Below are 15,808 nucleotides of genomic sequence, written 5' to 3' on the forward strand. Positions count from 1 at the left end.
TCCTTAGAATCCACGTATAAGTGAGATCATATGATATTTGTCTTTCTCTGACTGACTTATTTCACTTAGCATAATGTTCTCTAGTTCCATCCATATTGTTGCAAAGGGTACTATTTCCTTCTTCTTTATAGCTGAATAATACTCCATTGTGTAAATGTACCAAAGTTTCTTAATCCAGTCATCTACCGATGGGCATTTTGGTTGTTTCCAAGTCTTAGCTATTGTGAATAACGCCACAATGAACATAGGGGTACATATATTTTTTTGGATTAATGTCTTGGGATTTTTTGGATAAATACCTAAGAGTGGGATTGCTGGGTCGTAAGGTAGTTCCATTTTCAGATTTTTGAGTTGCCTCCATACTGATTTCCATAATGGCTGCACCAGTCTGCAGTCCCACCAGCAGTGCACCAGGGTTCCCTTTTCCCCACAGCCTCGCCAGCATTTGTTGTTTGTTGATTTATTGATGATAGCCATTCTGACCGGGGTGAGGTGGTATCTCATTGTGGTTTTAATTTTGTGTCTGGTTTCTTAATGGTCAATAAGAAAAATTCATTCAGCAAAAGAATTCATGTGAAATTCATTCAGCTGTTGCTTATATCAGTTTATTTTTAATAGCTTTATTGGGGTATAACTGACATACAATAAGCTGTACATACTTGAAGTGTACAATTTGATGTTTTCTCATATGTACTCACCCATAAAACCATCACCATCATCAATATAATGTACATATCCATCACCCCAAAAGTTTCTTTGCACCCTTGGTAAGCCCCCTTCCTCCGCTTCCCCTTATCTCCCACAAACTCTGATATTCATTCTGCCATTACAGCTTAGTTTCTACTTCTTAGAAGTTTATATAAATGGACTAATAGAGTATGTCCACTTTTTTGTATACATTCTTTCACTCAACATAATTATTTGGAGAGTCATCCATGTCATAGTATGTATCAATAGTTCCTTTCCTTTTATTGCTGAGTAGTATTTCTTTATATGGATGAGCCATGGTTTATCCACTCACCTGTTGATGGACATTTGGGTTTCCAGTTTATGGCAAATAAAGCTGCTATGAACATTCATGTGCAAGTCTATGGGTGGATATATACTTCTTTTCCTTGTGGGTAAATACTGGATCATATGATAGGTGTATGGGTAACTTTTTAAGAAACTTCCATACTATTTTCCAAAGTAGTTTACTATTTTTATATTCCCACCAGCAGTGTATGCAGGAAGCAGTTTCTCCACAGGTCCACCAGCACTTGGTATGATCAGTCCCTCTAATTTTAGCCAGTCTAGGAGATATGTAGTTGTATCTCATTGTGGTTTTCATTAGGGAAATAGACTAATGATGATGAGCATCTTTCCATGAGCTTATTTGCCAACCACATATCTTCTCTGATGAAGCATCATTTCAAATCTTTTGCGTAGTTTTGCATGTAGATTGTTTGTTCCTTATTATTGACTTTTGACAGCCCCTTATAGTATATTCTGGATACAAGTCCTTTATCATATATATGCTTTGTAAATATTTTCTCTCAACCTGTGACTTGCCTTTTCATTTTTTAGGAGTGTCCTAGAACAGTAGAAAGTAGTTTTGATAAAGTTCAATTGGTCAACTTTTTCTTTTATGGACTATGACTTTGGAGCTATATCTAAAAAAGAGTCTTTGGTTAGTCCAAAGTCATAAATATTTTCTCCTTTGTTTTCTTCTAGAAGGTTTAAAGATTTAAGTTTTATATTTAGATCTATGACCAATGTTTAATTTTTGTATATTGTGCAAGGTATGGATTGAATTCACTCTTTTGCATGTGGATATCCAATTGTTCCAGCATTATTTGTTGAAAAGTCTATCGTTTCCCCACTGAATTACCTTTGCACCTTTGTCAAAAATCAGTTATCCATATATTTGTGGGTATATTTCTGTACTCTTTACTGTTCCACTATCTACTCATATTTATCTACCCTTATGCCAATAGCATGCTATCTTGATTACTGTAGCAAAATCATACCTAATAATATACATTTTAGGTAATGTAACTCTTGCAATTTTGTTCTTTTTGAAATTTGTTTTGACTATTCTAGGTCCTCTGCATTTTCATAAAGACTGTTAAATCACTTTGTCATTTTTTTGCAAAAAGTCTGCTGAAACTTTTATTGGAATTGTGTTAAATCTGTAAATCAATTTGGGGACAATGGTTATCTTAACAATATTGAGGTTCTTGACTCACAAACTTGGTATATTTCTCCATTTATTTAAGTCTTTAATTTCTCTCAGCAATGTTTTGTATTGTAACTGTATAGATCCTTCACCTCTTTTGTTAGATTTATCCCTAAGTATTTCATATTTTTCATGCTATGAATTATATTTTTTTAATTTAATATTTCTATTGTTCATTGGCAGTATATGGAAATACAATGAGATTCTTCACATATTGATCTTATATCCAATAATGTAGCTCAACTCACTTATTCAAGCAGCCTTTTTTAGATTTCATCAGATTTTCTACAGACAATTTGCTGTCTCCAAAAAAGACAATTTTACTTCTTCGTTTCCAATCTGGATGCAATTTATTTCTTTTCATTGCCTGAACCACCGGTTAGAATGTCCAATACAATGTAGAATAGAAGTGGTGAGAGAAGAAAGACATCCTTGTCTTTTTCCTGGTCTTAGGAAGGAAACATTCAGTCTTTCATCATTAAGTATAATTAGCTATTGGTTTTAGGTATATGTCCTTTATCAGATTAAAGCAAGTTTCTTTTTATTCCTACTTTGTTGAGAGATTTTATCAGGAATGGATATCAGATTTTGTCAAAACTTTTCTGTATGTAATGAGATAGTTATATGGTTTCTCTTCTTTAGTTTGTTCATAGGATGCAATACACTGATTCATTTTTATTTTTATTTATTTTATTTATTTTTTTAATTAGTTTCAGATGTACAAAACAATGTGGTAGTTAGACATTTCACCCCTCACAAAGTGATAACCCTCTCCCCTACTTTATTGCCCCTCTTCATCATATATAGCTGTTACAATTCCATTGACTCTATTCCCTATGCTATACTCCATATCCCATGAATATATATGTTAAACCAACCTTGTATTCCTGGAGTAAAGCCCACTTATTCATGATGTATTATCACTTTGTATAATGTTGGACTTCATTTGACAAAATTTTATATGGAACTTTTGTACCTAGGTTTATAATGGATAATTGCCTGTAGTTTTCTTTTAATATTTTTATTTGGCTTTGGTATGTAACGCTGGTCTCATAGAATGAGCTGGGAAGTTTGCTTCCTCTTCAATTGCCTGGAAGAGTTTATGTAAAATTAGGATTATTTTTTCCTTAAATATTTGTAAGAATTCACCAGTGAAGCCATCAGAACCTGGAGTTTTCTTTGCATGAAGGCTTTTAACTACAAATTCCATTTCTTTAATAAATATAAAATATTCAAGTTATCTATTTCTTCTGAGCGAGCTTTGGTAGTTTTCATCTTTCAAATAATCTGTCTTTTTCATCTAAGTTATTCAATGTATAGGAATAAAGGTATTCATAATATTTCCATATTATCCTGTAATACCTACAGAATTTGTAGTGATATCATCGCTCTGCTTCTTGCTAATGATTATGTGTTTCTTCACTCTTTTTTTATCCTGATCATTCTGGTTCAGATTTATCCATTTTCTTGATCTTCTCAAAGAACCAGCTTTTGGTTTAAATGGTTTTCTCTATACTTTTTCTGTTTCTATTTTATAGATTTCTGCTTTGATCTTTATTATTTCCTTTCTTCTTACTTTGAGTTTAATCATTCTTCTTTTTTTTAGTTGCTTATGATGGAAGCTGATATCATTGATTTGAGCCCTTTTTGTCTTTATAGATATTTAGTTATATAAATTTCCCACTAAGTGCTGTTTTAGCAGCATCTCACAATTTCTGATATTTTGTGTTTTCTATTTAATTGGTCAAAGTACTTTCTAATTCCCTTTCATTTCTCCTTTGACCCCTGGATTATTTAGAAGTGTTATTTCATTTCCAAACATTTGGGAATGTTCCAAATGTCTTTCTGTTATTGATTTCTAATTTAATCCCATGGTGATCAAAGAACAATCTGTAACTTGAATCCTGTTATATTGAGAATTGTTTTATGGCCCCAAATATTATCGATTTTGGTAATTTTTTTCATGCACCTGAAAAGAATGCAAAATGGATTTTGTTTGAAGGAATATCCCTTCAATATACAATGTCCATTAGGTCAAGTCGGTTGATAGTCATAGTCAAGTCTGTTTTTGCTGATTTTTCTGTCTATATGCACTATCAATATTAGGAAAGGGGTATTGAAATCTGACTATAATTGTACATTTGTCTGTTTCTCCTTGCAATTATATCAGATTTTGCTTCAGTAATTTGAAGCTCTATTATTAGGTATACAAATGTTCAGGATTGTTATGTCCTCTTGATGAATTCACCCCTTTATCATTCTGAAATGGCCCTCTTTACCCTTGGTAATATATATTCTTTGCTCTGAAATCTACTTTTATCTGATAGTAATAGAGTCCTCCAGCTTTCTTCTGATTAGTGTTAACATGGTAAATCTTTTTCCATCCTTTAACTTTTAACCTATTTGTGTCTTTATGTTTCTATAGAAGCGTACAGTCATGTGTCTTGCTGTTTATCCAGCCTGTCAATTGCTGCCTTTTAGTTGAGGTATTTTTGTAATTATTAATATAATTGTATTTAAGTCTACCACCTCACTGTTTTCTTCTTGTCCTATTGATTATTTGATCTATTTTCCTCTATTTCTGTCTTCTTCTGAATTATTTGAGTATTTTTATGATTCTACGTATTTTTGTTTTTTGGCTTGTGAGCTAAAATGCTTTGTTTTGTTATTTTAATGATTATTTTAGGGCTTATAGTATACATCTTATCACAGTTTACCTTTAAATAATATACCATTCTACATATATTATAAGAATCTTACAATACTATACTTCCATTTATCTTCTTCTAGCATTTATACTATTGTCATACATTTTACTTATACATGTTATAAACCCCACAACACATTATTGTTATTATTATGTTTATGTTTATTTAAAGAATCAGTCTTTAAAAGAGATTAAAAAATTTTTAAAACCTTATATATTTATCCATGTAATTATCACTTCTGGTGCATTTCACCTTTGTATAGATCCATATGTTCACCTAATATTTTCCTTCTGTCTAAAGAACTTCCTTTAATAATTCTGTGGTGGAGATATAGCATATTTCACACAATTGTATGTATGTATGAAAATGTCTTTATTTTATCTTTATTTTTGAAAGAGATCTTTTCTGTGTATAAAATTCTAGGTTGACAGTTTTATTCTTTCAGTACTTTAAAGATGTTGCTTTACTTGCATGACTAACAGGAAACAAGGAATCTTCTGTAATCCTTATCTTTCTTTCTGTGTATGTGACATGTCCTTGTTTTCTAGGGACTTTTAATTTTTTTCTTTATATCACTGGTTTTGAGGAATTTTATTGTGACTTGGTACCATTTCTTCATGTTTCCAGTGCTTGAAAGTCACTGATATTCTTGGGGTCATAATTCCATCAAACTTGAAACATTTTCTAATCTTTTTTTTTTTAATATTTTTTCTATCAACACCTCACCACGTCTTCACTTTTGTAATAAAATTGTACATACATAAGCCCACTTGAAATTGTCCCAGAACTTACTGACACTGTTCATCTTTTTAAAAATTTTTTTTAAAGATTTTTTTATTGGGCAATTGGGGGAGGGGAACAGCATTGGGGAATCGGGGGAAGGGGAACAGACAAGTTGCTGTCCTCCTTGTTCTTCAGTCTAGTTGTGGAGGACGTTGCTTCACTGGCCTATGTTGGTATTATCATTGCACTCTTTCCGGGTGAGGCAGATCAATCGCCAGTCACCAGACGCCACTCACGGCAGCTTTTGGCAGCTCACATCAGCTGCCAGCTGCTCACGGTAGCTTACGGGAGCCCACTGGAGCTCCACTGCAGCCTACGTCCTCGCCAGCAGCTCATGGCAGCCCAGCTCCAGGTTGAGCTGTTGTTCAGCATCTTAGCTGTAGAGGGCGCAGTGTCACTGGCCCGCATGTGGGATCTGAACCCGGGCCCTGCTGCTCAGAGTTGGCGTCCCAAGCCAACTCTTAACCAACGCGCCACTCAGCTGGCCCTTTAAATTCCTTTTTTTATTCTGGAGAGATATAATAATTTCTATTGTTATATCTTCAAATTCACTATCCTTTCTTCTGCACTGTCTAATCTACCATTAATCTTGTCCAGTGTATTTTTCATTCAGACCTTGTCATTTTCATCTCAAAAAGTTTGATGAGGGTGTCTTTTATATCTTCCATGCCTCTACTTAAATTTTCTAATATATGGACTACAGTTTTAATAACTTTAAATACCCTTGTTTTCAATTCTAAAATCTGTGTCAGTTCTGAGTTTGTTTCAATTGGTTGATTGTTCTCCTAATTATGAAGAATAATGCTATTTTTCTGTTCTGTACATGTCTGGTAACCTTTGACTAAATACCAGACATCATCAATTTTACCTTTTGGGGTACTATTCCTACATGAGCTTTGTGCCGGGATAGTTATTTAGCAACAGTTTGATCCTTTCCAGTAGTACTTTTATTATCTGTTAGTTAGGCCCAGAGCAATACACAGTTTGGGGTCAATTATTCCCCCAGTACCAAGGCAAGAGGTTCCTGAGTATTCTCTCCATTGCCCTGAATTATGAGTTTTTAAAGTCTGGCTGCTGGGAAGAGCCACTGCTCCTGGTCCTGCATGACTACTGGGCACTGTGCCCTTTAATCCTTTTGGGCAATTCTTTTCTGGCCTCAGGTTGTTCCTCACATTTGGGGATCAGTAGTGTGCTACATCCTTGAGGAAGACCCTCCACAGATCTCTGTAGTCTCCTCTCTGTGCAGTTCTCTCCTCTCTGGTCCTCTGTTCTGTAGACTCTCACCTTGGTCTTGCTGGACTTTCCAATCCATCTCCTTAACTCAAGGAGTCCAACAGGTTCTGCCTGGATTCCCGCTTCCTCCTCCTATGCCAAGAGCAGGAAATTCTCTCAAGGTAGTTAGCTGGGGAAATTTTAGGGTTCAACTCATTTGTTTCCTATCTATGAGGGATCACTGCCTTTTGTTGACTGATAACCAAGGTGTTGAAAACCATTGTTTCATATACATTGTCTGGTTTTGTTTTGGTTTGGTTATGTCAGGTAAGAGGGTGAGGGAATATCCAGTCCCTGTCACTCTGTCTTGCCATTTTGCTCTTGTTCTAGATGGAAGGGTAAACCCAATCCCTGTTGTTCCATCTTGGTTGCAAACAGTAGTCTATTTTTCAGTTGTTGTTTCGTGTTACCTTGTATGGGTATACTATAATTTATTTATCCATTCTCTTGTTGATAGACTTTTGGATTATTTCCAATTTTGAGATATTGTCAAAGAAACTATCAACATTCTTATGGATATGTTTTGGTGAATACCAAAACTCGTTTCTCTTGAGGAAATACCTAGGAGTAGAATAGACAAGTCATTGAATAAGCATATGTTTAGCTTTAAGATATGCTGCCAAACAGTTTTCCAGAGGGGATTGTTATTTTAAACTCCCATCAGCAATGTACGAAAGTTCCAGTTCCTCCACATCCTTTTTCTTGAATACATCAGCAATAATATGAGACATTGTATGCAGCCTTAAACTTCCTTTTGCTCTTTGATAGGTAGGCTTTCTGTTCAACATCCAACTGCATGACATTGTCAAAAGGCAATGTGAGGTCATCAGCACTTGGTACTGTAAAGTGTTTTCCATTTTAAGCCATTCTGGTGGTGTCCCATTTTAATTTGTATTTTCCTAAAGTCTAATGATTTTGATTGGGTACCTTTTCATATGCTTATTGGCCATTAGAATATCATCTTACATGAAGTGTCTGTTCAAGTCTTTTGCCCATTTTAAAATTGGATTGTTTAACTTTTTCCTAATGATTAGTAGGGGGTCTTTATATATATATTCTGAACGTAAATCTTTTTTCAAATATATTGTGAATATCTTCACCCTGTCCATGGCTTATCTTTTCACTCTTATTATGGTGAATTTTAATAAACGAAAGTCCTCAAATTTTCATATAGTACAATTCTTTTATAGTTAGTTCTTTTGGTGTCCTGTTTAAGAAATCCTTGCCTACTCCAAATCATGAAGATATTTCCATATGTTTTCTTCTAAAAGCATTACTGTTTTTCCTTTCTTCTTCTTGAATACAGCAGCAATAATATGAGACATTGTATGTAGCCTTAAACTTCCTTTTGCCCTTCGATAGGCTTTCTGTTCAATATCCAACTGTATGACATTGTCAAGAGGCAATGTGAAGTCATTGGCTGCACATCCTGCTGCAGCAATAGTAGGCGCTAAACCCATTACAAGGTCCCCTGATGTTCACATTGTGACTTGCTAATCAGTTAGGAAAACAAATATTTTACTTCACCCTACTTCATTCTGTACTGCCTGTTCTTTTTGTTTGAAAGTTTCTATAAATAACAGGTTGAAGAGCACTTCTCTTTGGCTGGTAGCCCTAGGAGTTAAGTTTTTATTGCCTTCTACTTTTTCATTTTTTCCTAAATTCTCAATAATAAACATGCATACTTTTAATAAATAAACTTTAAAAACCTGGGCAGCTGTGATTAAAGTATATGTATGGTGTTTTCCATTTTTATAGGAATAAAATGTGATGTTTCCCAGTTCTTTTCTGTATAGATTATATGGACCACACAACTATGACTTGTAAAGCAACTTGCTCTGTGAATGTTTGTTGGGCAGACAGTAGAACAGTTTCATTACTTAAAAGCTTTCTACAACTCGCATACTTTCTCTTATATGCATATATAATGTATGGTTTTTATAAAAGCCTTGGTCAAGCTTCTTCTTGTTCTTGGTCTTACTGTATCTGCAAATGAAGCCACATGAGTTTTAAAAATAGAATCATTTGTCAATGCCATTAAATAATTACCAAGAACAGAGGTTGAGCAATCCTTTGTGATACTGCCCATGTTGCAGAAGCAACAGGAGGACTTCTGGATAGAAATATCTGGAAAGAGCTATATACACTCTGCACCAGAGTCCCTTTTTCCTGCACTGAGAGGGGACAGTTATCACAGACATGTATTCAGTCGCCAGAACAGCATGGAGAAATGCATAGCTTATTTGACAGCATTTACAAATTATGTCTTTTCCTCAGAATAATTTACACTGTAAAAATGTTTCCATATGCTAAAGTTGGACATGCTATTGTAATGAGAAACGAAAAGATGTCTTTTAGTGGATAATTTTCATATACATACTAAACTATAATATGCACAAATTAGTAATGCTGTCCCTTAGGAATTTACCATAAATGGTTTTCTAATTCTTTTTGCTGCTTTCTGTTATAGACTGGGAGTGGATTTTGCCGCAAAACAATGAGTCAGCAGGAATTCAATTATGATTTATCTAAGTAATGAAAACAACTTGATAGCAATCATAATTCTCTTATGCTTTAATGAAAAAACATTCCTTTTTCTCAAATCTTTGGTACCTTAAAGTCCCTGGTAGAGACAATTTCTAACTTCAAATTCCAAAACATGTACACTTGCAGTTAACACCTCTCTACCCTGCCTTTAGAGTCATGGTTGGCAAACTGTGGGCCATGGGTCAAATCCAGCTCACCATCTAGTTTATAAATAAAGTTTTATTGGAACACATTCATGCACATTCATTTACGTATTGTCTATGACTGCCTTTGTGCTACAAAAGCAGAGTTGAGTAGTTGTGATAGAGACTTTGTATCCCAGAAAGCCTACAATAGTCACAACTGAACCTTTATAGAAAAAAATATCTGACCCTTGTTTTAGTAAGTGCTGCCTTATTTCTTATGTGGCAGAAATAAATGGATGTTACTATGGTCAGTACTGCTTCTCCTGCCCTAGGAGTAAATTTTTATTTCCTTCTTCTACATTTTCATTGTTTTCTAAATTCTCTATAATAAACATGCATAATTTTTGCAAGGATTTTGAGGCTATAACCAAGCAAGATGACAGTCACAGTTCCACAAATCTCTGATAAAACATCAAGAAGAAATCCACACCCAAGAAAGCACTGAATCCTTTCTTCTCCGGGGTGAAGGACAATAATGACTTGGCAGCCAAAATGCATAAAATTGATTACATTTGAGAACTGTCCTGAAATGTATGTTCTCCAAGTAAAGAAAACTATTTTTGATTTTGGGGAAAAAAATTTTTAACCTCTCTCTCTATTGCAAAGCTCATAATAACATTATGACAAGGAGGTACCCTATAACAAGATAGAATGCTTTTTGGTTTTGTTCAATTATTAGATTCAACATTGTAAAGTAATGCACAAACCATTTTATCATTTCTCAAAACAAATACTTTAGGGCCGGCCGAGTGGCGCGATGGTTAAGAACTCGCTTGGGATGCCAGAAGGCCCCGGTTCGGATCCCACATATGAGGGCCAGTGACACTGCCCTCCACAGCTAAGATGCTGAACAACAGCTCAACCTGGAGCTGGGCTGCCGTGAGTCGCCGGCGACGGCGTAGGCTGCAGTCCCTGTGGCAGTGGGTTGCCATGGGCTACCGTGTGTAGCCAGCAGTCAGCGTGAGTGGCCAGCAGCCACAGTGAGCAGCCAGCAGCCACAGTGAGCAGCCAGCAGCCACAGTGAGCGGCCGTCCAGAAGCCGGCGACTGATCTGCCTCGCCCAGGAAGAGCGCAATGATGGTGCCAACTTGGGCCAGTGAAGCAACATCCTCCACAACTAGACTGAAGAACAAAAACAACAGCAACTTGTCTGTTCCCCTTCCCCCAATTCCCCAACACTGTTCCCAACCCCCCAATTCCCCAATAAAAATCTTTAAAAAAAATACTTTAAGAAAGATGAGGGCAATATCTATTTGTGAACCTTTCAAAAGGTTCATATAATAAATAGACACACGCACACACACACACACACACACAAATAAACACACACACACACAAAGTATGCCAAAAAAATGTATATACATTTTAAGAAAGGAAAAACCCGCAATAAAATTATGCTGATGGTAACCACTTTGAGCACCTTTGTAAATGCAGAAGTCAAACGTGACTCGTTATTGGTATATATTGAGCATTACAATTTTAATACAGTTTTTTCCTTTCTTAAAATGTATATACATTTTTTTGGCACCGTGTGTGTGTGTGTGTGTGTGTGTATACATACACACATACAGTAATAGCTTGTTTTGCGAGCATAATTTGTTCCAGAAACAAAGTACACACATTGCAAGACACTGTTCATTTACCACGTTAAAATGTATTAGAAATGTTTGCTCATCTTGTAGAACACTTGCAAACTGAGTTACACACAAACCAAGGTATTACTGTATATGTATTTATTTCAGGATAACTTGAAAAATGAAGAGTGACAGCAAAGTAAATTGATGATTTATAAAATATTTTCAGCTATGATGGTCTATTTGAGCAACAACAGCAAAAACTACTGGTAGATATTGATTCAACCATTAAGATTAACAACTGCGATAATTCCAAACAGTAATAAATAATACACTGGTAACTTAATAATGAAAATAGTCCATTCCGGCTGCTAGAACAAAAACGTCATACACGGGGTGAACAATGTAAATTTATTTTTCACAGTTCTGGAAGCTGGGATGTTTAAGATTAAAGAGCTAGTGGATTTGATGCCTGGGAGGGCTCCTTTTCTGGTCTTCCTGCTGTGTCCTCACATAGCAGAGGAGGCAAGAGAGCTCTCTGGGATCTCTTTCATAGGGGGCACTCATCCTCTCATGACCTCATCACCTCCCAGAGGTCCCACCTCCAAATATCATCACACTAAGGACATATGAATTTGGGGGGACACATTCAGTCTATAGATAACATTCTGCCATTGACTCCCTCAAATTTATATCTTGCATGCAAAACTCATTCCATCCCAATAGCCCCAAAAGTCTTAACTGGTTCTAGCATCAACTTTAAAGTCTAGGTCTAAAGTCTCATCTAAATATCACCTAAATCAGATATGGGTAAAACTCAAGGTATGATTCATCCTGAGACAAACTGCTCTCCAGCTGTGAAACTGTGAAATGAACCATGTATGTGCCTCCAAAATATAATGGTGAGACAGGCACAGGATGACATTTCCCATCCAAATGGGAGAAAGAGGAAAGAAAAACGGAGAGACAGGTTCCAAGCAAGTCTAAAACCCAGTAAGGCAAGTTCCATTAGACCTTAAGGCTCAAAAATAATCCTGTTTGGCTCGATGCTCTGCCATCCATACCCACTGGAGCAGTGGTCCTGCCCTCAGCTTTGCTGGGCAGGTCTTGGGGCCCCAAGGCTCCAGGCTGCCCTGCCCCCACAGCTTTGGGCAGCCCCATCCCCAGCACAGTTCTCCAGGGTTGGTGTCCTGGGACCGGGACTATGCTGGAAGACCTCGTCCTTTGAAATCTAGGTGGAGGCAGCCATGCTCCCAAGGCTCTGCTTGTCAGAGCCCACACCTCATCTAGCCACTGGAGCACCACCTGGGGCAGCTGAGGAGCTTAGTGCCACCAAGTGATGTGGTATCGGAGGTGAGCCAGATCCAGACGACACCAGCATCCCTCCTTTGCATTCTTCCATTGTCTTAACTAGGCTTCTGTCAAGATGGCTGACTAATCTTATCAAGTGGTCGCCCCACCTCACCCTTAGTGTTCTTTCCCAAACAGGCTTTCTCATTCTTTTCAATATGAATGTGCTGAGAATTTTCCAAATCATTAAGTTCTATGTTCTGCTTCCTTTCCAATGAACAATTCCATCCTCAAGTCATTTTTCTCTTCTCACATTTTACTATGTGCAGTCAAGAGAAACCAGGCCACTCCTTCAACACTTTGCTTAGAAATTTCTTCAGCTATTGGGTTGTCGGAAAAGTCATGACGTATTTTTTCTATGTTTTTTGTTGCAAAAATGCGTCATGACTTTTCTGACAACCTAATATCTAATCTCATCGCTCGCAAGTTCTACCTTCCACAAAACACTAGAACACAAACACAGTTCAGCCAAGCTCTTTGCCACTTTATCACAAGCATGGCCTTTCCTCCAGTTTCCAGTAGCATGTTCTTCATTTCCATCTGAGATCTCATCAGAATGGTCCTTACCATTCATATGTCCACCCACATTCTGTCTGGGATTACTCTGGTATTCTCCAAGAAGACTAAGACTTTCTCTACAGCTAAGACTTTCTCAGCTCTCATCAGACTACCCGTTAAAAGACCATTCACAGCCATGCAGGCTTTTTCGAGCATGCACCTCAAAACCCTTCTGGCCTCTGTCCATTGCCCAGTTCTAAAGCCATCTCCATACTTTTAGGTGTTTGTTACAGCAACCACCCAGCTGCTCAGTGCCATTTTTGGTCTTAGTCAGTTTGGGCTGCTAAAACAAAGTGCCAAACTGGGTGGTTTATAGATAACACAAATGCATTTCTCACAGTTCTGGAGGCTGGAAGTCTGAGATCAGAGTGCCAGCATGGTGCCTTCTTCTGGGCTGCTGACTTCTCATTGTCCCCTCACATGGCAGAGCAGCAAGCTCTCTCATGATTCTAATAAGAGTACTGATTCCATTTACTCCCATGACCTGATCACCACCCAAAGGCACCACCTCCAAATACCATCACACTGGGGGTTAGGTTTCAATACATCAATTTGGGGAGGACACAAACATTCAGTCTATAGTAGGTGTCCTCTCTGATTCTTGAAATTATGAATAGAGACAATGCAGTAGAGTAAGGGGGTGTAAATGTCCAACATAACGATGTTTAGATCATGCCCAAGTTTTCCATCCATTCAGTCATTCATCAGGTATGTTACTGAGCACCTACAACATCCCATGCTGTGTTCCAGGAGCTGGGAATGTGGCAGTGCAAGAGACAGGTCACGCAGCTGACATCTGACTGAAAGCACAATACAATATGGGTTTATATTCGGCCCAGAAAAACAAAGCCAAAACAAAATCCACAGACCTAAAAGAAATTAGACTAATCAGACAAGAACATCAAGAACTTCTCCCAAGAAGGGTCATATCTTGGCAAACCTGTATACACACTCTGTTTTCTTGACTCCTTTCTCTCCTGGACTCACCCTATGAAAACCCTGTCTCAGAAAAGGTTCCAAACAACTCAGTCACATGTAGATACACCAGCTGACCTATTATTCCTCTCAGAAGTATCTACATTTAATTACATGAGAATATGAGGTATTTCTAGGTAGCAGAAAGGGATTTTGGAGACCTTCTTGGAGTCACATCATGCATCTATTTTTAAGGAAACATCGATTACCCGCCTGCTCTGTGGCAGGACAGCACTAGGCTTATTGAGGCAACTGTGAATAGTTCATTTACTATAAAACACACAGAGCCTGAAGGGATGTGTGCTTGATCCTGTCCATTTGTCCCTCCAGATGCTCTGTCCACCCTTCTTCAGCCACCTTTGAAGCCACCTTGGCCCAGGAAGCTGACCTTTAAGGGCTACATGCAGGGCTTTTTGTCTTCTGTCTTTGGTTAGGTTCAGCTAAAGGCAGTTGCCGCAGGAGATGGACGGGAGGAGGACAGAGAGGGCCAGGCCCTTATTTTCCTGCCCCCTCCCTGCCTGGCCACTGGTTGGCCGTGGCAGTGTCCTTCTATCAAAGACCATGGTCCCTATCAGGGGTCCTCTTGCATAGCCACAGTCACAGCTCTCTCTCTCTCTCTAATCATCTGCACCCCTTGCTCGGAAGGTGCCCCTAGAGGGGAGAGAGCTCCATGCTGGCGCCCCACCATTCCTAGGTACAGCGTCTTCTCACTGACCTCCCCTTAACTGCCCCATTCTAACGGCCACAGGCTGCAAAGCCCGCACTGCTCTCTGATCAGAGACTGACTCTGGGCACCAGCTTCACCTTCAAGCTCCAAGGACTTAGAAGCGATAGGAGAACTGGTGAACATTCTACAAACTGTGCTTCCTCTTGGAATCAGCAATGACTCACCTTCAAATAGAACAAAACCCAGGGTGGCGACTCGAGTGACCCCAGCCCCCTGCGCAGAGGAGAGCCTCTGAATGGCCATGGCTTACCTTTCTGTGTTCAGTGGAGGGCTGTGGGCAGACGAGCTGGAATCCAAGCAGCAGCAGGAAACCCAGGACACTGAGAAGAGAAAATGGCAACAGGCAGGGCTGTGAGTATGTTCCAGGCAGCAGCACGTGGTGGAAGGCCACATCTCCATCTCATCAGTGGAGGGGAGAGAACAGTCCAGCCCAGGCCCTGGGATGTGACCCAGTGAAGAGGTGAAGGGCTGGCCCACGGCAGGGAGGCAGCACAGTGCTGTGGGCTGGGCGGTGGCATTGGGCAGATCTGGGATCAAGCACAGTTTTCCCGCTTACCAGCAAGGTTTCTAGGTCAGAACAGTTAACCTCTTTGAGCCTTGTCTCCTCCTTTAAGGAAGGAAGATGGGGATAACAACGGATGTTGCCTAGGAGCTTTGGGGAGGACTGAATGAGATAACGTGCCATGTCTGACCCAGACTAAGTGCTAGTGTGTGCTTGGTCCTCATGGAGCTGGGAAGGTCGGCTAAGAGTGGGGATTTGGATCCTGGCCAGGGAAGTTCCTCTCCCACACCCAGGCGTTCCTCGGAACCTTTCCTCTGCCTGTCCTTGGCCCTTCGGTGTCACATATGTTCTCCGTGGGCTGGATTAGCTGTGTTAAGCCCCACTGTCACCAGCCATGATTAGGGCTTGT

General features: G+C 38.6%; 1 protein-coding gene across 4 annotated transcripts in view; it reads right to left on the minus strand.

The window, feature by feature from the left end:
- The window catches only part of THSD4 (thrombospondin type 1 domain containing 4), a 639,484-nt gene that overhangs the window by 585,972 nt on the left and 37,704 nt on the right, over positions 1 to 15,808 (minus strand). For all 4 annotated transcript variants that reach the window (XM_019659629.1, XM_019659633.1, XM_019659631.1 and 1 more), the window contains one exon: positions 15,148 to 15,217. In XM_019659629.1, the coding sequence (XP_019515174.1) occupies positions 15,148 to 15,217 (70 nt within the window). The remainder of the gene's footprint in view (positions 1 to 15,147; positions 15,218 to 15,808) is intronic.

Source organism: Hipposideros armiger, unplaced genomic scaffold, assembly GCF_001890085.2.
Source record: "Hipposideros armiger isolate ML-2016 unplaced genomic scaffold, ASM189008v1 scaffold_302, whole genome shotgun sequence".
Taxonomy (NCBI): domain Eukaryota; kingdom Metazoa; phylum Chordata; class Mammalia; order Chiroptera; family Hipposideridae; genus Hipposideros; species Hipposideros armiger.